General features: G+C 45.5%; 4 protein-coding genes across 6 annotated transcripts; 3 read left to right on the forward strand and 1 right to left on the reverse strand.

Annotated features, from left to right (window-relative positions):
- The first annotated feature begins 306 nt into the window (after positions 1-306).
- On the forward strand, positions 307-14,505 carry LOC135795762 (protein lozenge-like). Of its 2 annotated transcripts, XM_065307549.1 has the most exons (5): positions 307-1,414; positions 3,628-3,741; positions 7,849-7,992; positions 13,112-13,276; positions 13,710-14,505. In XM_065307549.1, exons 1-5 carry the CDS (start codon positions 973-975, stop codon positions 14,216-14,218), a joined length of 1,374 nt encoding a protein of 457 aa, XP_065163621.1. In that variant the 5' UTR covers positions 307-972; the 3' UTR covers positions 14,219-14,505. The 2 variants fall into 2 exon arrangements, with proteins under 2 accessions (XP_065163621.1, XP_065163628.1); XM_065307556.1 differs by lacking the exon at positions 7,849-7,992.
- Positions 14,506-14,520: 15 nt separating this feature from the next.
- On the forward strand, positions 14,521-16,274 carry LOC135795780 (probable inactive peptidyl-prolyl cis-trans isomerase-like 6). The gene is made up of 3 exons (XM_065307566.1): positions 14,521-14,932; positions 14,988-15,050; positions 15,110-16,274. The coding sequence occupies exons 1-3, from the start codon at positions 14,534-14,536 to the stop codon at positions 16,169-16,171; spliced, it is 1,524 nt and encodes a 507-aa protein (XP_065163638.1). The 5' UTR covers positions 14,521-14,533; the 3' UTR covers positions 16,172-16,274.
- A 782-nt stretch (positions 16,275-17,056) lies between these two features.
- Positions 17,057-18,542, reverse strand: LOC135795832 (mitochondrial coenzyme A diphosphatase NUDT8). Of its 2 annotated transcripts, XM_065307626.1 has the most exons (3): positions 18,402-18,542; positions 18,256-18,325; positions 17,057-18,060 (listed from the first exon to the last, which is right to left on the reverse strand). In XM_065307626.1, the coding sequence occupies exon 3, from the start codon at positions 17,899-17,901 to the stop codon at positions 17,173-17,175; it is 729 nt and encodes a 242-aa protein (XP_065163698.1). In that variant the 5' UTR covers positions 17,902-18,060; positions 18,256-18,325; positions 18,402-18,542; the 3' UTR covers positions 17,057-17,172. The 2 variants fall into 2 exon arrangements, with proteins under 2 accessions (XP_065163698.1, XP_065163707.1); XM_065307635.1 differs by having other exon boundaries at positions 18,256-18,469.
- On the forward strand, positions 18,539-26,090 carry Clic (chloride intracellular channel protein 5). Its single transcript, XM_065307615.1, has 3 exons — positions 18,539-18,979; positions 24,798-25,064; positions 25,118-26,090. The coding sequence occupies exons 1-3, from the start codon at positions 18,554-18,556 to the stop codon at positions 25,547-25,549; spliced, it is 1,125 nt and encodes a 374-aa protein (XP_065163687.1). The 5' UTR covers positions 18,539-18,553; the 3' UTR covers positions 25,550-26,090.
- The last annotated feature ends 133 nt before the right edge of the window (positions 26,091-26,223 follow it).

Consider the following 26,223-nt stretch of genomic DNA (forward strand, 5'->3'; position numbering starts at 1 on the left):
CCGCCGCACCGCGCAAGAAAAACTTTTCCGCGATCGGTGGCGTGCGCGAAGCGGCGGATGGTCGGCAGCGAAAAGCGCTCACGGACGGCCGGCGCTGCGCTGGCTGGCTCGTCGGCGCGCGTTCCGCCGCTTCGGTGCGGGAGGAACCGGCCTACGGAGTCGCGCCTGCGTCTCGCTGTCGTCGTCTCACTCGGCGGCAGGCCGCCCGGAAGCGCGCCTTCTCTATTGGGAAGGCTAACCGCAAATGCATTCAATGACTACACACACCAACAACACAATTCGGAGCTAGTTACGTACGAACTCGCGAAGAGTAAAGGTCCCGCGAGCACGCTGAGCGCCGCACACACCGCCGCCGCTGCTGTCCGCGCCTCTCACGCTCACTCACGAGTGTCAGTCGGTGTGCTCGCCGCGCACTTGTCGCGGATCGTCGTCGCGAAGAAGGCACCGCGGCCGCGACGAACCGCGCTCGGACACCTGTGGCGTCGCCGGCCGAATTTTCCGCGAAAAGTTTGGAAGTTTCGCGCGCGCGAGGACCGTCGCGGAGCTCGCGCGAGCTCTCGCGTCCAGCGCGAACGCGTGACGTAAAAACCTGAATGACTTAATGATTATTCCGACAATAAAACTGTCTGTATAAACTGCGAACTCTACGAACCGCGGCACGTGAATCATCAATGGAAAGTCGTTCGGCGATCAGCAGCAGCGTGTTCGTTGCGTCAAGTCCGCGCTAAATGTTTGCGCGCAAACACAGCGGGTTCTCCTCCAGCGAAACGTCGAGGACTTCACCGAAACAGACCAGCAGACACTAATCGGAAGCGCGCCGAATTCTTTCGTCCGCCCCACAGAAAGTTACTCGTGCGACGGATCAACGCGGATTTGTGCGCGCAGGACCCTTGAAAGTCGCTCGTCCTTTTCGGCGCGCGTTTTTTCTGTTCGTCTGGAAACTTGAACGAGCGACGCAGCTCCGAACCCCGAATGCATTTACCAGTGCCGCTTGCGCAAACCGAAGACTGGCCGAAGGGCGCCAACAGAATGTGCGAGTCGACCACGGGCGGCTACAATTCCGCCGCCGGCGGTAACAACAATAACAACAACAACAACAACAATCCGAACCAGGACGTCTGGTGGGTTGAGCAGCATGTCCTCGAGCTGCAAGCGGAGCATCCCAACGAGCTGGTGCGCACCGGCAGCCCGTACTTCCTCTGCTCAGCCCTGCCGTCCCACTGGCGCTCCAACAAGACTCTACCCGTCGCATTCAAGGTGATCGCACTTGGTGACATCGGGGACGGCACGGTGGTGACCGTCCGCGCCGGCAACGATGAGAATTGCTGCGCTGAGTTGAGGAACTGCACCGCCGTGATGAAGAACCAGATCGCCAAATTCAACGATCTACGCTTCGTGGGCCGCAGCGGACGAGGTAAATATTAATCCGCGTCAATTTGTTGTGACCATTGTGTCAATATCGCCGGCGGGCTGATCCGGCGGTCATAATCATGTTGTCGTTAGCGCGTTACATGCATGCACGCGGTGTGATATCGGGCGGCGGCGGCGGCGGCGGACCACCCAACGGAGCGCCCGCATTCATCCACAATCACGCCGCTCTGCTGCACCCGAGGATGCCCGTCGAGCGTGCCGTGGACACGTCGGCGTGTCACACCGACGTGCCTCTATTGAAATCCGCCGCCCCCAGTTCACGCTTGTTGCACGGAATTGTTGCGTAAATCAACTCAACATATCTAATAATCCGCATGATCACCACACAAAGCACCCACACGGCCCAATTGAAAAAAAAAAAAATCAAATTGCAATCGAAATCGTCATGCTTGTAATACTTAATTATAAACACATAATATTTTGCATGACTGTCAGCTGCAGTTGCAAACTGGAGCAATTTGTCTCGTTAACCTGGTAATAAATGAGTAGAATTAGACAGAAAATTGCGGCAGGTAGTTGTGTTCTAACAAGACCTCCAACTAGATGCGCTGGAATTGCCGCACCGGTGGATCAAAAAATACACAATAAAAGCAGCTCTCCGGGACGGGCTGGGATGATTAGGTGGCTTCTTGTTTTGTCGGGCGCGTTTGAGGTGTTTCGGTGGTCGGCGCTGTGCCGCTCTCGGTCTGCGTGCGAGCGTGTGGTTGGGTGGCTCGTTGAGGCCTGTTATTTGGTGTTTTACCTGCCGCAACAATTAGCGCCGATCGCCGTAAATAGCGCCGACAAAAGGCGGCATTCGTTTCGGCGCGTTTACCGCACATATTCACTTCTCGCCCCGCTCGCGAATCTATTTCCACCCCGAACAAAAGCCCACCTAGACCAAACACATCATAATATTATTATCCCTAATCGCTGGGAATCTGAAATGCGGCGCGACTCCATCCGCATCGATGCCACATTGTAAATGTTTAAAAGTGGATTTGCGTGATTTAATAACCGAAAAGAATTGACACTCGCACGGATGAAAGATGTAGACCATGCAGGCTGCGCTGCACAACAGTCTCGGCGATTTTACGAGTCGTAAACGTAAACCGCATTGACAGCGCGCCGACGTGAGACCCGAGACGCGAGACAATAAATGTTAATGCGCGAAAGTATAAACAATAAATTATAATATGTCTCAAAGTGTCGATGCTACAAGTGAGTACAAATGTATGACATGACAACGTTGCAGTTGTACGACAATTTCGCAATCCAGGGCAAAAATTCAGCGCTTTTGCGGTGTCACATACCCATTAAACGCCGACATTAACTGAACGTTGAAATGATTTACGAAACTCTGTGCGCGATTTTACAGCGTCGCGGCGTGACTTATTGAAAACTGATTTAAATTTATGAAGATTGTCCGGCCGGCGTCATGGAATTAATTTCTATTGCGTTTGGCTGGGAGTTTAAGAAGTCGGTGAAGACATTTGGGTCCTCATCAAACAAGCGTCGAGATTTTATCGCCGTCGTCGTCGTCGTTTTCGTTCCGTGTTGCATTTTGCGCTTACGATTAGGCTTAGGGGACGGTTGTTGCGGTTAAACTTTCATGTTTTTATGTAAATACCGTGGATGTGGTTTCGAACATTTTTAGTAATAATAGAAAAGAACACGGCGTGCCACGTTCGTGTGCATGTATACGCGGACACCAAGATTCCGTACACACAATTGATATACTTAGGCGTTTTTTTCTCCCTCTCTCTGGTGTATTTCGTGTAATTTTCGTGTAAATATTTACACGAACTTCATTATCAAAACGGAATTGAATGAATAATAAGCGGCGACATACCAGGGAGCAGGCGCATAGCGCACGCACGTCCGCGTCGCACACAAAAACCGAAACAATATTAACATAATATTAACGACGAAAAAAAACTCGATCAGAAATTGAAGAAAACCAAAAAAAGCTAGAAGCTGATTGCATCGCGTACTCGCACGTGAATTATGCTCTGATTGATTTCTAGTTCCGATCAATTTAACATCATTTCCATCGCGCACCAGAAGTTATTTATCTTCGCTGCTGCTTTCGGTTGAATAATTAACCAAAATTGAATCGCTGGTCGATTTTCTAGCGGTTGGTCATCGTGAATTTCGGCGCATTTTTCCACGCGGCTGCGGTTTTTCTGCTGGGCTAATATTCGCATCACTTTTCAGGAAAATCGTTCACGATCACCATCACGGTGTCCACGACGCCGCCGCAAGTCACCACTTACAATAAAGCAATTAAGGTCACCGTCGATGGGCCACGCGAGCCACGCTCCAAAACTAGTAAGTATACAACTCTTTTTTTCATCGCCTCCACCTTCTAAAGACGCAAAATACTTACATAAATTAGAGAAATATTCTTGAGATTACAACGCACACGTCGTATTAATTGGAATTTAATGCGGCGGTTGCGAGAGGCGCGTGCAAACAAATTCTCGGCTAATTGAACAAAGCATACATATCCGAAGCCTAAGAGGAGTTATTGCTCACTGATAGGGTTGTCAAATTCGTCACATTTGCTTCTGGGAAATAAGATCCACGTAAATATTTCGCATTCTCGATGTATGGCAGCAAGAAGAATACAGTAGTCAATTTCGCTTTGACTTGTTAGGGTTTTCAAACATGCTGTATGAGGCGCGTTTGCGTGCTGTAAATTACACTTAATTTGCTCAAAATATAATTGAAAAAATAATGTTTGTATGAAAAAAAAAAGCCAACCGGGAGGAGAAGAATGGAAAAAGACATAAAAGGTAAAAATAGTGGCGGCGCGTTTCACTCGAGGGTGTTTTCACATTCGAAATGTCGGTAATAACCGTAAAAAATGCATGGCACTCGCCTACCTCGTGCGTATTAACTTATTTTAAGTAACTTATCCCCCGGTACGGCCGAAGGAAGGAATCGAACAGAAGAGTTTGGAAAAATTGTATTGTGCGCTGTGCGGCGCGCTCCGTCGGGCGCGCGATCACGAATTCGTCAAAAAAAAAAAATTACGTGCGGACTGTGTACGTACGAGCGCAATTACTACCCGACAATCAACATATGTCTAATTGTGTTACCTCCGCCCCGCACGCTTCATAATATATTGACATGTGTGCCCAGGGCGGCGATCGCCACGCAAGCATCGACAAATGTTTGCGATTTTTCTTCGTAGTTGACGAACGTTTTTTTTTTCGGCGTTTTTTTTTGGGTAAATCGCGTGATATTGACGCGATTGCGATTGTGCAGAAAGTGACTGATTCACGCGTTGTGTACGCGTTGTGTTCGCGTTCTTTTTTTCCGCCGTCCGAATCATGTTATTCTAGCTGAAATCATACTCGATTTTTTATTCTCTGCTGGTGTGTGTGCGGCTGTTATCAACTGGCACAGGAAGTGAATTTTCTTATCGTCAACGTGCACCAAGTTTCCCACAACTTCTTGTAGGAAAAAAATACGTTCGAAATTGTCTAATTGCCAAACAACACAACTTGCCGTTATCGGAATGGCACGCACGTCTCAAATTACAAAGTTGCATAGAAAAGAAATAAATCTATGATATTGTAGGGAGTGATTTGCATTCGCTAATTCGATACATCATTAAAGTGATACATGCGGGTTTTTGACGCGCGGCGAATTTCTTCGAACGCTAATCAAATTTTGCGTTTAATAAAATCCCGATTCGATTATTAGCCGCAGAGCGCATAAATTTCGGTTTCGCTTTAATTAAATAAATCGAAATATAAAATAAACGCTCGCGCGCGCTCGAAAAATAAATCGTGCGGTGCGCAAATTTGCAAACATTATTAACCGAAACAATGTCATCATTATTGTTTGCGCGACGCGGGGCGCGGAATGCCTGCCACACATCGGCGGGCCGGGGGGCCGGCGACGATTTTTGAAAAACCCGGTCGCATTTTGCCGTCGTCACCGTGCGCTGCGTGGACGGCGGCGGTGGATAAAACTTGCCGCCGCCCGCCGCGCAGCCCGGCCGCGCGCAGATGCTCCCAGGACGCGTATATGCAAATGTGTCCTCCCGACCGCAAATTGCAATTATACGAATGCGACGGTATTTGTTGTGATAACATCCCATTCGCGCGCGACGCGGTTTGAGCGCTGCATTTCAATTCAATATTTATCCGTTTTCCGCGCGCGCCCTCAAAATATTTCTCTATATTCTATTAATTCATGTTCATGATGTCGGCGGCATATCGATATCGGCGTATCTCACACGACTACCGGTGGTATTATATTAATCACCGTCAGCGCGGATGACAAAAAACGTTGACAGACGCGGGCGCGCGCGCGCGAGCGGTGAAATTCGAACTTCGGCGGCTGAAATTCAAATCAAGATACTCGGCGATTTCGTCGGATGAAAAATATTCAGAGTATAAAATTAGTTTCGAAATTATTTCTCGCTCCAATGGTTTCTCATTCATTTGCTGCTGCGCGAGAGTTGAAAAAGTTCGGCGCGCAGCGCCGAGGAAGAAAACTGGAAGACAAGAAATCCACAAATAAATAAAACGTATCGATAAATTGAAAATGATCACAATTTCGATCGTTTTTCACCCGCGTTGCGCAACCGAAATGTGTTTTCTGCTTTAAATTATAAAACAATTCGGAATGCTATAACGCGGTCATCTTTCGGATGTTTTGCGCGCATCGAGTAAGACATTATCCGACCACTTACGATCGCATTCTTTCATTAAATCCGCTCGAAATTTTTTCCGCGCCCAATTTCGGTCTTCATCATTCGCGGTCCGCGTAATTGCTACAAATGTTTTCGATGCTATCGACACGCGGCGCGCGCCGTTATAAATTTCGATTAAATAATTCAATCGCGCGCCGTCCGGAAAATCTCTCGCCATAAAATATAAATAGGTTCAATTAAATCGATTTATATATTATTTATGACTCGCAACTATCATCAATAGTTTCATTCGGCGCACAAATCATACGGCAATTCCGAGCGCGCGTTCGCGCGTTCTGTTTCGGCACACGCGCGGGGGGCGGCCGGGGGGTGGCGCGCGTCCGCACGCAGATACAAATAGCTTCGGCGTCGGTAGCGCTGGCCAAACACGTCCAACACATCGATAATCGTTCACAAATACGTTCGAAATTCGCACGAATCGAGGACCGTATTTAACTTGTTGATTGATCACGACTCCAACGCAGAAAAATCCGCCATATCTTCTCAATCAGCTACTTAAAAGCATACATAACCTAAAATATCATAACCTATAAAATTTAACATCTAATAAAGTGAAAATTTTGAGGTTTTATAAGTGGTTTTGTTGAGTTTTGAAGGTTTTTAAAAGTTTTCTAAGAAGTTGCAAGTTGGTTTGTTGTTTGACTTAAGGACAAGTTAGGTCCTGGCGTGGCGGACACATTTACAAATGTTCGGCAGCACACGTAACACGTGTAATTGCTAGAACAGAACGCGGCGCTGTGTGCGGATTTTCGCCGGGCGCACCGGCGGGGTAGCGGCGGCGGTGGCGGCGGGTGACTTAGCGCGGCCGAGTCCGTGCGTATCCTGTCGGCCCGCCGCCGTCGTCCGCCGCACGTCCGTGTGTGCGAGCGCACACAAATCCAACTCCAATCATTGACAAATGCGTCAGATTAGCAATTTACAAATCTGCTATTGCTGCAATTACGTCCTCATTATATTGTAAGTAATTACTCTATTTAGCCAGCAGCAGCGAGCGCACGGTGATGTGGGGGGTGGCGGCTATATCTTCGTGCGTTCGCTGCTGCATGCGAATCCTAAAACGCACATTTCGCATTCGCATGCTCGCTTTAACTTCTTTTCAGCCTTGCCTGGCAGGACGAATTGCGAGCAGCGCGAGCATTACATACGTGTGTGTAAATGCTCATTCATTTATTTATAAACAATTGATTAGGTGCTAATTGTCCGCTTATCTCGCACTCGCGCTAAGCCATTCAATCAATCAATCGATCTGTGTGTTACTTTATGCGATGCACAATTAAATTCCGCAAAATTCTCGATTTGAATGCTGCGCCGACTTTTCACGTTTTAATTTTTCGGGTTTTGAAAACGCGTGTGAAAACTCGATGCGGCCCCGGCGCAGTGACGAGGGGATTGTTTAGCGCATTATACAGACATGCAGAGACGGAAATGACCATGGGCGGAAGTGATTGCATCGGTCCGGGGTCTGATGGCTTCCGGTAGTTCGGCGCGCTGCACTAGTGGCCCATTATGAATTTTATCCGGGCGCACACATAATGCCGCCGCCGCCGCCACCGCCGCAGCGGCGCAAAAATTTACAGCCAGTCCGGCAGGACATCATCATTTCCACGCTATCGTTATAAATTTTTTGCTCGTTTGACTTTTTTCCCTCCACACAACCACCAACACATTACCAAACCAATCTGATGATCGAAATCCTGGTGTTGCAGATGGGCCGCAGGCGCAAAGACCCTTCATCGACACGACGTTCTCGTCGCATTTGCGCTACCTGCAGCAGGAGTATCGGCGGAAAGGACCCGCGCAGCAGGCCGCGCCGCAAGCGTACAAACAAGATTATAAGCCGGACCCGCAAGGTACGCCGTTTTTCAGTGCAGAGATTAAAACGCTCCGAAGTTTAAACTGAGCCAAAGGAGGCGTTTTAAGGTTTCCGCGCGTCCTGAAGACAGATAGGGCTACGCGCGGCGGAAAATGACGGCTGGTGTCAATTTACACGTGGCGACGCGAAAGAAACAATATAAGTAAATCTTTTTTACACGCGCCTTGGGCAAAGAAGGGTTCGACGTGAAACTCGAAGCTTCTTTCAACGGCAAAAAACGACCTTGATGCACACATGCGAAATTAAGACATAATGATTTTTTGACGATTTCTGGAGAGAACGGCATTTCCGGTTCGACAAACACATCTCAAAAACACTTTTTCTGCAAACATTATTCATACCTGTGTGTTCTCCGAACAAACAATCAACAAATCATTTACTTACTTACCAATTACAAATTGGGAAGTTTTCTAGCCGAGGACAGGTATTAATTAACAATATTAATCATCGCTTTTGACATTATCCTCCGTCGGGTGGGCGTGCTGGCGCTTGCGTAAATGGGAAATGTACTTTTTGCAAACGCAGAAGTTCGAGATTCGTGATAATTACATTAGCGGCATGCGATCGCGAGTGATTTGCATGATTAACCTTCAAGCGTTCGGCAAAATCCAGTTCTCGATGCTAATTTGACGGAAAATAGGGATTCACCGGACAATTCCGTTCTATTTATAAACCAGCCAAACACAATACTTTCCAACGCCTATATAATTTTGCAATTTTATACGCGCTGTAACTATGTATACCTACTCTATCTACAGCAGCATTTCTTGCGCGCAGCGCGAAAGAAAATGAGTGTAGAAAGAAGCGGAGCGCGGTGCAGCCATCGAGAACAAACGCGAATGAAGCGTATCAATTGAAAGTTGCACAAAACGCGGATTTTTTTTTTATTTTACGATTTCTTTATCGTTTTGTACGCTTTGTCGCTGCGCTGGCGAAGACCGAAGAGATGAAGACAAATTGCGAATTTTCTCTCGATTTAAACTTTGGATCTATGCAGCGTTCGATGCTTGTTAACGATGAAAAGTGTGCGATCAATTGTGACCGATCGAAAACGCCACCCGTAACGAAACTCCGAGCTGCATCCGAGAGCAACGACAAAAAATACTTGAGATTTTATTTTATTTTATCGAGAAGTGAAAATCGCTTAAAACGCATAAATCACAAAATTGTCAATTTTAACTAAAACAATCTTGCAGTGTATAGATAGTCGACGAGTATTGTTTTCTGTTCTACAAGTCATCTAACTGACTGAATGGGCCGAAGCAGGTGAATGAAGCACGTCGATGAAATACAGTACCTCGTGTACAGTTCATGTTCACTTCAGGCCGCGTGTAATAATTGAATTTTTACCTTTTTACCCGTATCGTGAAGATTTGACGCGTCGAAGCGTAACGTCGGATCCGTCGATGTTTGCTCCTCCTATATGTAATTCAAAAGCATCGCATCCAGCGTAATAAACTTGTCCATAATGCCCTGCGCACGATGTACGGCATGATTTTTCGTTAATCAGAACCGCGCAAGACAGACGGCTTCGAAGAGTCTTGACCGCCGGAAGTCGTTTTTCGGTGGGAAGCTCCGGCCGTCCGCACGTAATCGATCGGATCCATCGAATGATATACCTAGTTATTTCGTCAAGCCTGTGTTCAAGTGTTTCCAACTCGCTCCAGCTTGCTCTTTTTTAGGTCCATTCATGATTCACGCCAGCACACCGTCAAATTGCGAGAGGTGCGAGCGCCGCACGTCACGATCTGGATCACGACCACGTTTGATCCCAGTCTTGTCTAGTCTAATGCATGAATGAATGGACAAATCAGTCAGTTTTAACTAATAATGCATGCACATGAATATGAAGTAATTGATATTTTTCTAAGTTGAAATATACTTGAACACGGCGCCTAATCACCCATAGGTATAATTTTCAACCGGAGAAGATTAGACGCCGAGAAGAAAGCGACTTGGGTGGTGGCCTGAACCAAACAATTATCAAATTTGCACCTATTAGACATCTGGTGGACCACACAAACTTTTAAAATGAAAAATTTCGTTTCCGTATTACAGCTACTGTTTGAGCAAATATTGAACATTGAATATTTCGATTTCCTCGCGTAGTCGACGCGTAGTCAATCGTAGTAGCCGGTAATTTGCTGACTCCGGGCGTTGCTTTCTCATTCAAGAATACGAAGCACTAAAAGAATAGTACGTGTTACACTGTTACACATCCAGCGCGCCGCGATTCAGATTCCTGCGCGCCGCCGTCGCAAAGATGTGAGGAGCGATGCGAGCGACGTGAGACGTTATGGATGTAATCAGATCGTCAGGTAAAAATTGCGGTCGGCGCTAGTAAAACTGATTGCGACGCATCGAAGCGGCAAATATATCTCTTACATTACACGGGGCCCGCGATGCGAGATCGAATTTCGACGCTCACATACCTATACTACTCGTAGATGTAAGATTTTACCTGATTTCATGCAGAAAACTTGCCAAATCTTACAAAATTCGTTGATAAAGTGTGTCACTGTGACTTCTACGAAGCGTATTCCTACTCGATTTTTCGACTTATATTATGAATATAAAACAAATGTAATCTCGAATGGAAATCGTGTGATGACGTGCCGCGAGTCAAGTGCGCTGCTGCTCAAGACAATGCGAACGCGTCTAATGACAACGTCACTCGCTTAATATTCCGTACGATTACTGCGCGATAAATTTTTTATGCATAAATGACTCCCATGGAAAGTACGCAATTATTCACAACTATTCCTCGAGCCTCCGACGACTCAGCTGATTAGAATATTTTCTGCGTTATTTTGTAATGTGATTCTTGCGAGATGATGATTACGCCGTGGATTTTTTTCCCCCTTCCTGTTTGTGTGTGTGTGTGTGTGTTCGGCAGCTAGTCAAAACAAGAAGCGCGCTCGTTTGAGGCGTAATGATAATGGATGGGAGAGATTCAACAGGTTTGATTTCAATTTACGTCCGATTATGTCAATGACTACGTATAGCGAGACAATCATCCGCATTAACGGCCCCGGCTGCGCGCACCGGAGCACGAGAGCGCGCGATCAAGTCGAAGAAGTCGACGAAGAAGAAGGCGCGTTTCTCATCGGCGCACGTAATTCGCTGCTCGGTAGCCGGGACGCTTCGGCCGTTTCTTTCCGCTGCGTTCGATTGATATCGACGGTCGTCAGGATGTTTATGTTTACGTTTTGGTTTGTGTTTGATAGGGCGAGATTGAATTTCATGTCCTCGGCCGTGCACGCACAAGACCTGCAATTACATGGTAATGTGCTAAGCCGACGAGTGCACCCAACCAGCTACCGAATATTCACTTCAATGAGAAAAATATTTCTATCTTTAAAAATTTGTATTCAGGTTGGACACGTTTAACCTAAAATTATGGCCAATGTTGGAGTTGCCGTACAAGTCCCGAACATACGAATCTTCATATAATTTTTTTCCGAATGAAAATTCCCATGATTGTCTTCACCTAATTCCAATTGAAATTGTACTCACTGAAATTGAACAGCATAATAATTGTGAAATTGATGTAGGTAATTCGAAATGGTAATAAAAACCGAGATGAAAAAGCGAAGAAGAAAAAACGCGTTGAGAGCGTCGATAAGTACAATTCGGCTACCGAATCGAAATCGAATCGAACGTAACGTGTTATTTCGGTAATTACGCCAAATTAGTTTATTATAGTTAATTGAAACCCGCACGCTGCTTCTGGAACAAATCTCATTGCTGCACAAAACGAATTGCGCTTCTTGCTCCTTTCGACAAACGCTGGAAAACATTCGAATCAATTTACGATTTTTAATTTATTTTTGCGCAGAAGTCGCAAGTCGAGTTATCATGCGATAGATCGAATGTCGACGCTCGGTTTTTTGTTTCGCTGAACTACTGACATGATTACGTTAATAAAAACTGTCATCGCAGTTCATCTACGCAACGCCGTCGCGAGTGAGTAATAATTTTTAACTGGAATATCTGCATCTGCACACATGCGCTGCGAGGCCCCCAGCACATGTGTGGAACTTAATCTCAATGTTTGGATATTTGGTTGGATTTATTAAACCGAGTGTGGCGATAAGGCCGATGGGGATCTAGGTAGCTTCTCATCCGGCGACACTTGCAGTTGTTGCAGTCGCGTCTTACATTTTTTAATTGTTAGCAGCGTGCGGGCGTATTAATATATGCTCATAAGCTGGCGCGCACAAATTAAATAATAACAACGCGCGCTCCGGCTTGCGTCTGACTCATCCAATTCGCGCTGGTGATAGCTCAAAACAAAGCGCGGCAATCAGAACGCATCAGATATTCACATTTCGTTTTAATATCTTTGTTGTCGCGTTGTCGCGTCTTTTAAGGCGTGCGTACCTACCGGTACGCATACGATTATCTCTTAGGTGGTGCCTATTAATGATTACCTGCTGCTTATGAAGATATATCAATGCGTAACTTTCAAATTTGTTGTTGTTTGGTTTGACGTCTTTGGAGGGCTCCGAATTCCCGCATTCGGCGTGACTAATTCCAACGCCATATGTTACGAAATTCGTTAATTACGTAGAGACTGGAATCAAAAGTTCCGGCAGCGATTTTTTGTCTTTGGTGCGCGCGCGACTTGTGACGCCCGTGGATACATTATTAGTAAACTTAAATTAATAACTATAAATTAGGCGAACTTTCGGCCGGCGGCGTGAAGCCTCGCCGCGTGTGAGGAAAGTTTGTTTTCCCAAGACGACAGCGCCGGCGCTCGTTGTTTTGTAAAGACCGCAGTTTGAGTACACGCTGTAAATGACACCTTATTAGCGCATTATCACGAACGGCTCCACAGCCCCCGTCGACGCGCGCCCTCCCGCCTGCATCCCGAACGTTTGACGCGAGATTAATTAAATGAAAGCGTAACCTTCGCCAACGCCGAAATCAGCCGGCGATTGAAGGAAATGAAAAGTGAAAATTATACACGTCAGGGTGGTTGTGTTTCTTACTCGCCGCGGAAAGAAATGAATTTTCGGACGCGGGTCCTGCGGATGACTGCGATCTCCCGGTTTGTCGGGTCGATTAACTTTGTGATTGCTCTTGCTTTGCAGATGTGACGACGAGCGGGGCGAATCCGTTGAGTGGCGGGCAGCAGCAGTGCCAATCGAACTGGGCGGAATACTCATCGGCGTACAGTGCGTACAGCCCTCCACAGCCGCCGGGATACTACGACCCACACCAAGACGCCGGCTCGCAGACGCTTCACTTACCCGCAGGTATGAGCCCAACCGAGTTACGACACCCCGACCACAGAAAGGCCGAAAAATCGCACGCGCGTGAATGAGTGATACCCATACGGCACTAGCACTCCTTTGACGAATTTAATACCATGCAGGAACTCTCCACGCGCCAAACCGCAATGATCCAATGTATTCGTTATTCCAACTTGCGTTGCAAGTAAAAAGCAATTTGGTGCCGCAATGAAAAAACGCCGGAACGCAACAAAAATTAAAAAATTGCGGTTGCAGCCGCTCGACCAACGCCTGTCAATAATGCAATTAAACATTTTCAATGTTTAGCCGCGCGACGGTTCCCTCCTTCTCATCTATCACTCCATCCGACCAACAACCGGCATTAATGATTTAATGAATTCGTCGTTGCGTTTGTTATTTTTTCCTCTGATACTGATTGAGTGTTGCTTTTCCGCAGTCCTGCCTGAAGTCAGCCAGACGGAGTACATCAACACCTCGCTGACTTCACCCACGACGCCGATGTTCAACAGCGTCAAGGCGGATCTGGATCCCATGGTTGGTGCAAGCCCGCGGTACAACGAGTCCTCTGGTTATTACCCCAATAACTGGACACCGCACAACACCAACTATGCCAACTACCCCAGTTATTACAACGCGCCCAATAATAACCAGCAGTATGGCAATGCACCGCACATGGTCCTCTACCCACACATTTACCCAACGGTCAACCAGAACCAGATCCACGTGCACCTGCATGGTCCAGCCACGGATAAGATCTTCGACAACTTCAGCGTGCATGATGGGCTGGCGTTGATGCCGGCGCGGTCGTCGGAAGCGGCGGCGAATGCCACCGCCGACGCGCACTCACACTCACAGCAGCCGCCCGCCGAGCAGCAAACGCAACAAGTCGTCGAGGATGATCAGCGACAGATTGCGGACCCCTCGGCGGTTTGGAGACCCTACTAATGTAGAACCTGGTTCACACACACAGAGAGACTTTTTCGATTTCGTTTAGTATTACGTTTCACGATTCATCATCACAACCCCTGTTTTTATTATTGAATAAAACTTTATCGCGTTTATTTATATTTCTCTAAGTTTAAGTCCGAGTTGCCTGTGCGTTTTGGACCCGCATTCAACTGTCACAAGGCAACCGCAAATTCTATTATTATATTGATTGATTTTATATTTGACTGTACATACCTATAACAATTGAAACAAATAAATTTCAAATTTAAATGTCAAAGTAAAAATTTTGGTGATCGCGGTGCAAGGAAAATTATGGCCGGCGCAATTGCTTGTTTAGATGGTACTTCGGAGCCCCACGAAATCCATTTCACGCTCATAGGACTCGTGGGCTCTACCGAGTTTCAGCTATGCCTTGCCATCATCGAATACCTACACAAAAGGCTACCACATCGCTTCCGAGCCCCGTTTATCCGACCCATGCTAGAATTTGATTGGGCAGAATACATTACCAAGGCGCAGCGCATGTACGGCGAGAAACTATGGACCACCGACAATCCCTTCATCATGTTCGCAAATCAAACTCAGATTGCATCGGCTGCCGAGCTGCAGGAGTACATCTCGCAGTGGTTTGTTGTCAAAATGGACAAGGACTTCGAGTGTTTGGCGCTGCATGGTGTCGCGGAGATGTATGAGAAGTACCAGGAGCTAGGGGTACCTGTAAATCATCTTATTTGTTAATATTTTTACTGATTTTTTGAGTTTTTAGAGGAAATTTGTCTTCTTTTCTCTTGCTGTCAACGGAAAATACGTCGGGAGTCTAATCATCATGGTATTTCTTAATTAAAATTACTATTAATGCATAATATCTAATTTTGGTTGTATTTTCAGTTGTACCATGATATACTCCCGGAAACCTGCAAAATGTTTTTGAAAAGATGCCAAAGCCGATCATGTGGATACTGTGGAACCAGAGTACATCGTATCATGAACAGGGGATGGATACAATTCGCAGACTTTCTGCTCCCGATTGATTCAATGGCTAATGAAAATTACGTTGTACCCCACAATCGTCGTGGTGTGCTTTCAATGTGCAGTAACCGACCGCATGTGGCAAATAAGACACAATTCTTTATCACACTGGATTCTACCCCCTGGATGGACTATAGATATGTCGCCCTTGGTCAGGTGATGCAGGGTGAGTACGTCCTACGCCACTTGGAGAACTTACCCACCACATACGACTATCCCTCGGATATAATCCGCATTATAAACTGCGGGGAGTTTAATATGGAAGACACCGCCATGGCGAAACACCTCCCAAGGATCCAGAAATACATCGAGGATCGTGGTGCGACTGCCAGTGCGGATGTCGTTGACGTTCGAGACGCACCTTCTGTTTTACTACAAGAAAACTACCGCAGTCTTAGATACGCGTATTTCGATGACTATTGCAGTCATTTTCCGCTTAACAATGTAGATTCGACTGTGGTATCCGAACCGTCGCAAGTAGCTTTCACGCCAAGCGTTTCCGGCGAGGATGGTAATGAGGAAACACCATTCTGGATCAGCAATTGTAGTAGATATATCTACGAGAGGATCCAGCCAGTGGTCTCACCAAAAGACTCCTCACATTTGCGTGCAAGTCAGACCGGTTCGAATGTAATGGAGAGTTCCTATGATATTAAGAAATATGTCTCGATGGATTTGAAAGCTTTAAAGGGAATTTCGCGGAGTGTTTCGCTGCTGCCTGAAGGTGGGTCTAGTGTGAAGCTTACAAAGCAGCCGTCAATCCGCATACCGAAGAAGTCGTACGGCGCGAGTAAAGTGTCCTTTGCTGCGTCGTTAGCCGAGTCGATTCCGAATGAATACTCTGATGATAAAGGAAAAACGCCGAAGCGGCGCTCCAAGAAACAACCTTCTTTTGTGTCTATAGGGTCGCAAGTTGAGTGAATACTGAAATATTGAATCAGAAAGCAAAAAGTTAATTATGCGCATTTTAGACGCCGTGCCCTTTCACTAAATTACAAAAATAAACAATTGAGATATCCTTCTACTACTGACCGATTCAATTGTTGATAGCAATCTTGTTTTTTTTTGTTTTTTTTCCTTCTTCCTGCAGTTCACCTTCATAATGTTCATGTTGTATTTGAATACATGTTTCTAGAAACATGCTAGTTTGTTTGTGACAACCTGTCGATAATACTGAACACGATTAATTTCTAGGGCAATGATTCATGAGGTAATCTTATCAGTGCGGCTCAAGTGAGTGATGAGCTATTACAACGAATGACACCATCCACTGGGGGCCCCGTGGGCTTCACAGATAGATTGGCTTGTTATTCACGCCGCATATCGTGTCACCTTGGTATTTTCGTTATTGCCAAATGCTAATTAGAATATGTATCAGATGAGTGATTGCAGTTCATGTGTACTTCACGCTAATTGAGTGGAGTCGTCACTTGTTGCATGTTGTTCATCGACGCCACATCGTGAAATTATAAACACACAAGTTAATAAAAACACGTCAGAATGAAATACGCGCTGGTTTTTTTGTGCGCCATTTTGGCACTGGCCGCATTTGAAGTGAGGGCTTCCGAAGAGGAACCCACCTGTCCGTGCCCAAGGATCTACCGCCCGGTGTGCTCGAACGAAGGCAGGACTTACTCCAACGAATGCGTCTTCAACTGCCACCAGAAGCACGGCCACGCAGACGCCAGGATAGTCCGTCAAGGCGAATGCCCGAAACAAGACGATAACGCTGTTTATGTGTAAATTGTACAAACAAGTTATAAACACACATTGAATCTTATGTCAGCGCAATAAATTGTCAGGGAATAAAATGAGTTTGATTTTATAACAAAACTAGGATAATTTTGTACAGGTAATTACATGTTGATATTTTCAATAAAACTTCACAGGAGATAATTTGAGACCAGAAATGTTTGCGCTCTTCATTCTGATGCTCCTTTGGCAATCGTGCGTACAGGTGACACAAAACGAATCCTCGGCTGGTACGCATTACCGGGGATAAAACACCTGAGAAAAGCATGCGTGATGATGCCCGTCAGGCCCCATATTCGCATATCACCAGCGAAGAAACACGGCGTTGTAAAACCACTTCGGAATTGCGTGAAGCGCACCTTCTCAGGTCTGGCAAGCTCTTCAATAGGTACGGTGAACACCATCTGTACCTCAGACGCATTCACATTCAACTCATTCAACGGCACCGATTTCTCGATGGTGCCGATGACAGGCACGACGCTTGTCTCGCCGCGTGCGACAATCGGCTGGCCTTGGCCCCAGAGCTTCACCTGTGATGGCAGGACACCAAGCTCCTCGCGCGTTTCGCGCAACGCGGTGGCTTTCAGTGTTTTGTCCATCACATCCTGCATGCCACCGGGGAAACTCACCTGACCTTTGTGCGAGCGCAACGATGAAGTGCGCAGCGTGAACAGCAGGGACACACGGTCCGAGACTTCGCACAGAGGAATCAGTACGGCTGCCTTTCGTCGGGTTGGCGTGGTCTGCATGCGGATCAGAGGAAGGGCTTCAAACTTACTAGCAGCTCGCAGGAGATTGTCAGGGCTCAGAAGTGTCTCTGAGGAGTAATCCACCAGTGTGCGGCGTATCACTCCGCCATGGTTGTAGCAGACACGCTTACTGAATTGCATAAGCATCATCTTGGTGCAGATTTTGATTAATTTTTATATTTTTGTAGCAAATTCGGTTTTGGTCTCAAATTATTGTGTCTAGTGCTTTAGCTGTGCATCACCGAAATTTGATTGTCTGTCTTTGTGCTGACAGGCAAACGCGTGTCAGCACAGTTGACTAGTAACTGCCTAAAAAAACGATAATAATTAATAAACAATTCACATTGTTATTCAAATCAGCCGGATTTTCGTGGTTAGAAGCGCGTTTGCACTGCGCCTGTATGCATGTACGATGATTTGATTCTATGCATAGTAGAAATACAAACGGTGTTCGCAAGCGATAACGCTAAATGCACTTGATATTAATCATAGAAATTGGCTTACCTTTTGATTTGAGAGGCGCTGGGTAAGGTGCAATGTTCGGTCGGTCCTTGAATTTTGAATTGCGCACAATCTACGTGGATGAAATATTCGGGAGGTTATGGAATATGGAAATCATGCTACGGAGTATACTAGGAGCATATAATTACCTGTTATCACGTTGCACTGAATCTAATTTCTACGAGAATTTAATTTTGCTTCGACGTTTTCAAAAGGTTAGATAGTTGTGAATTTGTACGTTGCGCGAACAATATTGAGCGGGAGACATCTATGCATGTTTAAACAAAAGTCTGTCCACAATATGGACAAGTGTCGACCTCTAGCGGATTTTTATAGAAGTATAACCGCGTCAGCCGCGATTGTTTGTAACGCCGGTTGCCGTGGTTGCCTCCCGCCCCCACCGGTACCCAACTTACGCCAGCCTACTGCCTGCAACCGCACTCAACTTCCAGTCTTCGAGGAGAGTTCGACGGCGGTTGATCACACACACACACACACACCGACAGTGCCTTCTACATTTACACATCAAACCACATCAAACAGCAAGTGTTCGAGCGGCAGCCGCATCGAACCGAGTCGGCCCTTCACAACTATCAACATCATGTCGGCCGAGCCCGAGCTAGTCGTCAACGGGCGCGCCAACGGCGGCGCCAGCAGCAGCGGTGGTGACGGAGACGGCGGCAGCGGCGGCGGAGGCGACGTGCCGGAGATCGAACTGATCATCAAGGTAAGTCGAATACCAGATAGAATTTGGAAAACATGTTGCGAACATGTGGCGCGGCGCGGCTCCCACAGTTGGCGTTGGTTAGTTTTCAACTCGCAAACGAAAACGAAAAGAAACGCGCGTACCGTGGGGCGTGTCGGTGGCCGTCGCTTCGACGGAGCCGCGTGTTCCACAAAAAACGTCTAATAACACAATAAAGTGGCGCAGAGAACTGTTTCACTCGCGGATGCATGATGTTTACTTGCACCGGGTGTCACACGAAGTCACCCAGTGTTTTCACGTGTGATTCACGTCGGTCCCACTTGCGCTCCGCTTGAATTTCGTATCTAACTTTCTTTCTAATTATCATACGCATAACAAACATGTGAGCAGCGTCGTCGTCGTTACGTAATTTCGTTTAGTCCTTATACGGGCAACGTCTTCTAAGCAAGCATCGCGTACGTTAAAGCGCATACAGTGTGTGCACCACAGGTGTGTGGGTGGCGTTGGCCGATTGGCGCGTTGGCTTATTTACCAATTTTTGCTAATTCGGTTGAGCGCCGCCGCGGCAAACGCACGAAATGGAGAAAAAACACACACCACACCACAACACCGGCTGCGCCGCCGGCCTTGGACACGCTTTAACTGCGTGCGCGTCTATTTTCTGCGCGCCGCACGAAATTTACATGCATACGTGAAAAACGAGCCTACGAATTCACGTTATCACCATTTTCGGCCGGAAATTTCTGTCGACCAACAGGTACGACGCCGGCAATGCTTAGCCGGCTATCGCGACTATTTATAAATTGCTGCCATGTGCAGCGTGCGCGCGCGCTCGCGGTTTTGCATATTGTGCAGTTAGTTGCATTTACAGCTACATGCACCGAAATCGAACCGAAACGCGAAACCGTGCACGGGACGTCGTCATCACTGCAAGACGACGGCAATCTCTCCTCGCAACCGTTTCTGAACAAACCAAAAACAAAAAAAAAGCAACACGAATGACTCACGATGTAAGGAATCCTCCAAAGTCCCGCGTCTTATTCTCGAATATTCCCTATTACATCATGCGCTGACGTTCCATTGCAAATATTTAATTAGGCATTCATCGGCAATTCGTCAAGCACATATTTGCTCGCGCGATTCGGTGCTACACACACGTGAATACTCTCGTTCATTGAGATTTGTCGATATCGGGCCGAGATATGCTAATATGCGACACACGTCGGCGCTGTAACAATTAGACATTAACACACGGTGTGTTTAGGAGGCACGTCCACGACCGGCGTGTTCGTGAGCGTTTTTTATGAACGTTTAATAGACTAGAAAATTACTGATATTAGCGATATTATACTTATGTATGCTATAACACAATTCTCCGTGCATTTCTCACAGTATTATTTAAAATTCGATTAATTCCCGTATGTACCCTGCGCATACGGCGACACATGATAAGATAAGAATTTCTTGCGCGTGATTTAGGCGGAAATCGCGTCGCATTTCCGATTGTGAATTATATTGGGATTCGTTTATTGTGTTACGAGTGTGTCCCGGCTGCATACACTGCAGGAGGCCGCCGCACCATGTCGAAACCTTGAAAGTCCCGTTGAAAACGCGAGAATCTAGTCGTTCGAGACATGTTATCCTATCATATGTTAGCATTCATGCGTGTTTTACGTTTGTTTTCCCCAAGGTTTTGGAATAAATGCGAAAAAATGGAAAATTTTTGATGATTTTGATGCAAAAATTACAAACTTGCGTTGATGTCGTGATAATATCATCAATAAAATTCGTCTAATCGTGATTGTTGATTAATCGAACAGCCTAATTAGCTACGTGTGATATAAAAATTTTTGAGATATTATTTATCAATCATAAATTAACACGTTTATTTGCCATGGGCTTAAATATCGCGTAGGTTGTTTAATAGTCATCAATTAATGAAGCATCACATGAATTTCAAGAGTTATGTGTGTTGGTCATCATAAAAAACACTACTTACCGGATTTTCCGAGAATAATTGTTAATAAAAAACTTGTTTCTTGTTAAGACAAACACGTGCGATAACTTCTCTTTAATGCCTGCTTGTTTTGCAGAGAGACTACATTATCTCCAAACGTCATGATTGAATTGATTGTTTTCAGAGTCATGCATGTGTAGTGAATTGAATTGTAAACAAATTCTGATAAGAGTCATGTGTCACTTGATATTTATGGCATGCATGCAGTCGAAAACCCGGTGGCAGTCTGTGTGTTTGTTTGTTTGTTTTTGTGCGCGTAAAATTAAAAATCACTTTCGTTTCGCGCGCGCTGACCATGTCAGAAGCCTGCGCGGCGAATTAACACATTTCTGGTTGTTGCATGAACATGATCCCCCAACATGTCAATCGCGAATTACGTCAATGATGTGCCTGCATCTTTAACAACTGCGTGCGAAATTGAGCCATCGGCGTAAACTACTCAACCTGCGCGACTATGGATGGTATGCGACTGCGTGGCGTTACAATTATTAATTTATTAAAATGCTTGAAAGAAAATGATTAAACACACGCCGAAGTAAAAGTGCGGTCACGGTTTCTGTTCATAAGCCGTATATGTATAATTATAAGGTGCTGATCGAAGGAATGATTGTGGAATCAAAATCATTCCAGCGCGAGACGCGAAAAAATACGCGAAGCCGAGCGCAACGCACGAACCTACCTACTTTTTTTTCTCCTCTCGCCGACATAAATTACGACGAATATGAAAAAAAAAAGTGTTGAATTGAAGAAAAGTTGCGATTGCGCGCACGCCAAAGGAAACACACTTTCGTTCGATTTGTGCGATTTTCTTTTCGTTTGAAACTTTTTCGGATAAAAGTTTATTTACCGCCAGTTTAGGCACAGCATGAAGCACACAGTCGTCGTGGTGTCGTGTTTTAAGTTAAGTCATACTTTCTATTATTGATGATTACGCAAGCAGCGAGAAAGGAAAGGATCGGCACACACATACCACACACACACGGCTCGTGCATAGGAAAAAAAAGTGTGCGGAATTCGCGCACATCTCGATGGCGCAACGCGCGATGAAGATTCGAATTGAATCTGCGAGTCGAGTTGGTGGAACAAACAGCGAAATGCTAACGCATTGTTTCCGCACACCTTCTGCTACGCCTAATTGAAGTTCGGCTTTGAATCGATCCATTGTTGCGCGCTAATAGATTACAGACGGCGTAAGCAACAGGAGACAACGAACTTTCGTTCGCTTGAGTCATCGCCGGCGCGAGTGACGTTCATTTACAACGCGAATGCTTGGATTTTAGGGCCGCGGGCGTATGTGGACGCAAGAAAGTTTAACACACACACGGCGGCGCACCTAGTGATTTAATTCCACAAACGAGAGCAATATCATCGCGATGTGGTATGACATTGTTTTCGTGATAATCGTGATTATCTAACGAGATTGTTCCGTGATTAGCTAACATTGAGTCGGGCGCGATTACATCTCGTTACACCTTCGAAAGAAAGCCGCAATGTGATCGACGTCACCACATCACTCGGATTTGTTATGCTTTCATGCGTTTGAGACTTTATTGGCTGGCGATTTCTAAGGAGGTCAAGACGCTGTGAGTGAAAAATGTCGAAATCTAAGCGCGCATTCGAATATCGCCGAATACAAAAGTGCGCAATGCACATCGATCGATCGATGCACTATCAGCAGGAAACCAGCGACGATGATGATTGCATGCTTTAGTATTAGCCGGGCACAATGCGAGTGCAACCTAAATTCGAACCTGCGGCAATGTGAGAAACCGAAACGAGTACAGAACACAAATCAGCATGTACCACACGCGCAACCGGCCGACCTGAATGTCAAGTTTCTTTCGATAAACTGTAATAAGTATAAATGCCCCGTTTTGCGTTTTGAATCGCGTCGCGGCCGGACAACCGTAATCCCACAGCGCGCTACTGAGTGTCGCGCAATGCGTCACTTTTCGCGGGAGTATACGGCCTTTCCCGATTTGCATAATGGCGCAGAGCGCACATTCTCTCCTCTCGCATCGATGTCAATTAACATCGGAGCGGAAATTAACTGGATCTTGTTCTTGATCATAATTGCAGTGCGCCGCGCTGAGTATGCGGAGCAGAATCTGAATCGTGATTGCGAAAAAACTACTCGCATTTCATGCCTATATTCATAATCTTGCATCTTTAGCATTTTTTTTGTGTGTGCAGTGTAATTTCGAACGCGTCATTAATCGCGAATGACACGTATTTGTTCAATTCGGTATTAAAACGCTTAACAAATGGTTTGAACACGCGATATTTATGCTCATCCAATGAAAAATTATTGGAAAAACAATTTAAATGCGTGTACATCTCATTTCGTATTTTAATTTGTTTGTGGAAAGTTGTTAATTTCGTCGGGTAAACTTTGAATGTCATATCTAATGCACTCGACGTTTTTTTGTGTGCTTGCTTATCGATATTGACACAATGATAAGTAATTATGAGAAAACTACAACGTGAAAAGGTGATTAAAACAAAAATTCGTACGTAATCACACTATTTATAGCGATTTTTAAGCGTTGCGCGGAAAAGTCATTGTGATTTTTCCGTTGTTGTTCTTGCTTTGCTCTCATTTTCAGCAATAACGAGGCGTAGGTATGCACAATGCGTTTCGTAATGCGCTGGCGTGGTCGTGTGGCTTACTGGGCCGTTTGAAATTCAAAACTCGCGCGGGATGTGGGCGCGAGTGTTCATTCTGCGCGCAAGTAAGAACTTACGGTTTGTAAGATGTGGACGGCACATGGAACATTCGAGATGTTTCTATGCTTGCTTTCGCCGAATGTGAGCAATGCGAATGCACAACGCACCGCAGATATGTGTCAACGATTACCGGATTCAGTTCTGATTGATTGCGACTTGACTAAGGCCTTAAACTTAGGAAACGCTGCGGTTTCTTAGCAAATATTTAATGTTTTTATACATTTTTAAGTGTTTTTTAAACTCATTTGTTTATAATATCAATGAGTAATCAGTATTTTAGGTTTTAAATTGTTTAAATCCTTGTTTTTCAATGTTTTTCTAAGATTTTAATAAATTTCTAGAACAATTACGATTTCTTATCGTGATGTGAATCAAACGTGAACAATGCGTAATGGCAGCCTTCGTCACATATCCGCGGATTAACATACCTATATATTGACATGGGAGATAAATCTGTCAGCGCAGGAATGGCATGAATTTTATCACCTTAAACGCAAGCATAGAAAAGTATCTCTATTATGCGAGATCCCGCTGCCGATTTATTGCCACCTATCGATATACGCTCCGCGCGCGCCTTTCAGCGGCGTTTGTTTATTGAGTGACATTTAGATTGTAACAACCTGAACAAATATGGGCATTATGCTTTCATTATTCTCTTAGCTTACTTTTGCGCGATCTTTCGACGTCTCCTCAAAACGTCTTTCGTGTTCGGCGGGCCGCGCGCCGCATTCGAAAACAATGCGCGAACTTTGATTTTGCCGCGAACACAATGGAGGACGTGACAGGACGTCCAATGCGCCGCCGAGAGGCTCCGATTTATTCTTGCAAATTTCAAACGCCGCCAGTCATAAATTTCATGCGATAACTATGGAATATTGCAATATGAGACGCTTTCACTCGCAGCGCTCAGAATTCCACGCATGCATCATCCGAAAACCGCTCAAATTCACTTAGATCTGGACGCAAATTCAACTCATTAACATCTGCGGCCACGAAATTGTATTTTTATCTGTTTCTTTTGAAAGCAGATGTAGCACTTTGTTGAAGGATTTAAAATTGCGTTTTTACTGATTGAATTTGTTTGATCTCTTCAAGGCATCGACTATTGATGGCCGCCGCAAGGGAGCATGCCTCTTCTGCCAGGAGTACTTCATGGATCTGTATTTACTAGCTGAATTAAAAACCATCAGTCTCAAAGTAACCACTGTTGACATGCAGAAGCCGCCGCCAGACTTCCGCACAAACTTCGAAGCGACTCCGCCACCTATTCTCATCGACGGCGGCATGGCCATATTAGAGAACGAGAAAATCGAGCGTTACATCATGAAGAACGTGCCAGGTGGACACAATCTCTTCATTCAGGTAAATTTTATTCTTTTAACAATGATGTTATGTTAACCATGTTATGATTTTAGGATAAAGAAGTGGCGACGTTGATAGAGAACTTGTACAGCAAGTTGAAGCTGGTGCTGGTGAAGAAGGACGACATAAAGAGCAACATGCTCAAATCGCACTTGCAGCGCATCGACACCCACTTAGCGAAACGTGGCACACGTTTCCTCACTGGCGACACCATGTGCTGCTTCGACTGCGAGCTGATGCCGCGCCTGCAGCACATCCGCGTCGCCGCCAAGTACTTCGTCGACTTCGACATCCCGAAGGAGTTCCGGGCGTTGTGGCGTTACATGTTCCACATGTATCAGCTGGACGCCTTCACGCAGAGCTGTCCTGCCGATCAGGACATCATCAATCACTACAAGCTGCAGCAGGCGCTGAAGATGAAGAAGCACGAGGAATTGGAGACGCCAACCTTTACGACTTCGATTCCGGTCGAAACGAATCCATAAGTTTGTCACTTCAAGGGGCAGAAGGGTTGGTTGGTGTGTTGATGGTGAGAGATGAGAGAGCGGGTAGACAAACGCGGGCTTCGTAACATTTTTTTGTTAGGTTTTTACCTTTTTCTTTCTTATCTTATTTTATTTCTTCGTATTATTAATAACAAGCGCATTTAGAGTAAATTTTGTTTCCAAAAATTGCATATTATTTTCTAGTCTGCCCAAGAAAGAAAAATCGATGATGATATTTTAAAAGCCACCGAAACAAAATTTGAACGCGTGCATTTGCATCTAGCTGAAGACGGGCGCAGGGAGACTCCCAGTGTATTTCAAAAATATTTATATAATAACATTGAATGCTATCGGTTTGTTTGTTTTTTTTCGGCGGGATGAGTTCCAACTTTAAATTACAATTATGGACATTTTTGAGTTTCATTTTGAGCACCGATTGATTGTAATACGTATTACTACTATTAATGTTCGTTTTATATTAAAAGATGTGTAGTGATTGATGTTGACAACCACATATTCTATAATAAATATTTATAGTTCACATATTTATATAATATGTATATTAAAACAATGTTCTATTTAATTTTTGTAAAATGAGCGAATTCTTTTTCAAAACATTATGATTTATGTTGGTGGGATTGTGATGAGTGCAAGCGATGTATTTCTCCCCAACA

Source organism: Atheta coriaria, unplaced genomic scaffold (assembly GCF_025399875.1).
Source record: "Atheta coriaria isolate IRGN ID8LTWV9N9 unplaced genomic scaffold, Caltech_Dcor_3.1 hic_scaffold_1_pilon, whole genome shotgun sequence".
Classification (NCBI taxonomy): Eukaryota; Metazoa; Arthropoda; class Insecta; order Coleoptera; family Staphylinidae; genus Dalotia; species Dalotia coriaria.

Coding starts and splice junctions, on each gene's coding strand:
- LOC135795780 (XM_065307566.1), top strand. CDS start 14,534: ATGGCCGGCGCAATTGCTTGTTTAGATGGTACTTCGGAGCCCCACGAA. Junction 14,933..14,987: donor AGAAGTACCAGGAGCTAGGG/GTACCTGTAAAT, acceptor TTGAGTTTTTAG/AGGAAATTTGTCTTCTTTTC. Junction 15,051..15,109: donor TCGGGAGTCTAATCATCATG/GTATTTCTTAAT, acceptor TTGTATTTTCAG/TTGTACCATGATATACTCCC.
- LOC135795762 (XM_065307549.1), top strand. CDS start 973: ATGCATTTACCAGTGCCGCTTGCGCAAACCGAAGACTGGCCGAAGGGC. Junction 3,742..7,848: donor CGAGCCACGCTCCAAAACTA/GTAAGTATACAA, acceptor CTGGTGTTGCAG/ATGGGCCGCAGGCGCAAAGA. Junction 13,277..13,709: donor GACGCTTCACTTACCCGCAG/GTATGAGCCCAA, acceptor GCTTTTCCGCAG/TCCTGCCTGAAGTCAGCCAG.
- LOC135795832 (XM_065307626.1), bottom strand. CDS start 17,901: ATGATGCTTATGCAATTCAGTAAGCGTGTCTGCTACAACCATGGCGGA.
- Clic (XM_065307615.1), top strand. CDS start 18,554: ATGGACAAGTGTCGACCTCTAGCGGATTTTTATAGAAGTATAACCGCG. Junction 18,980..24,797: donor AGATCGAACTGATCATCAAG/GTAAGTCGAATA, acceptor GATCTCTTCAAG/GCATCGACTATTGATGGCCG. Junction 25,065..25,117: donor GACACAATCTCTTCATTCAG/GTAAATTTTATT, acceptor TTATGATTTTAG/GATAAAGAAGTGGCGACGTT.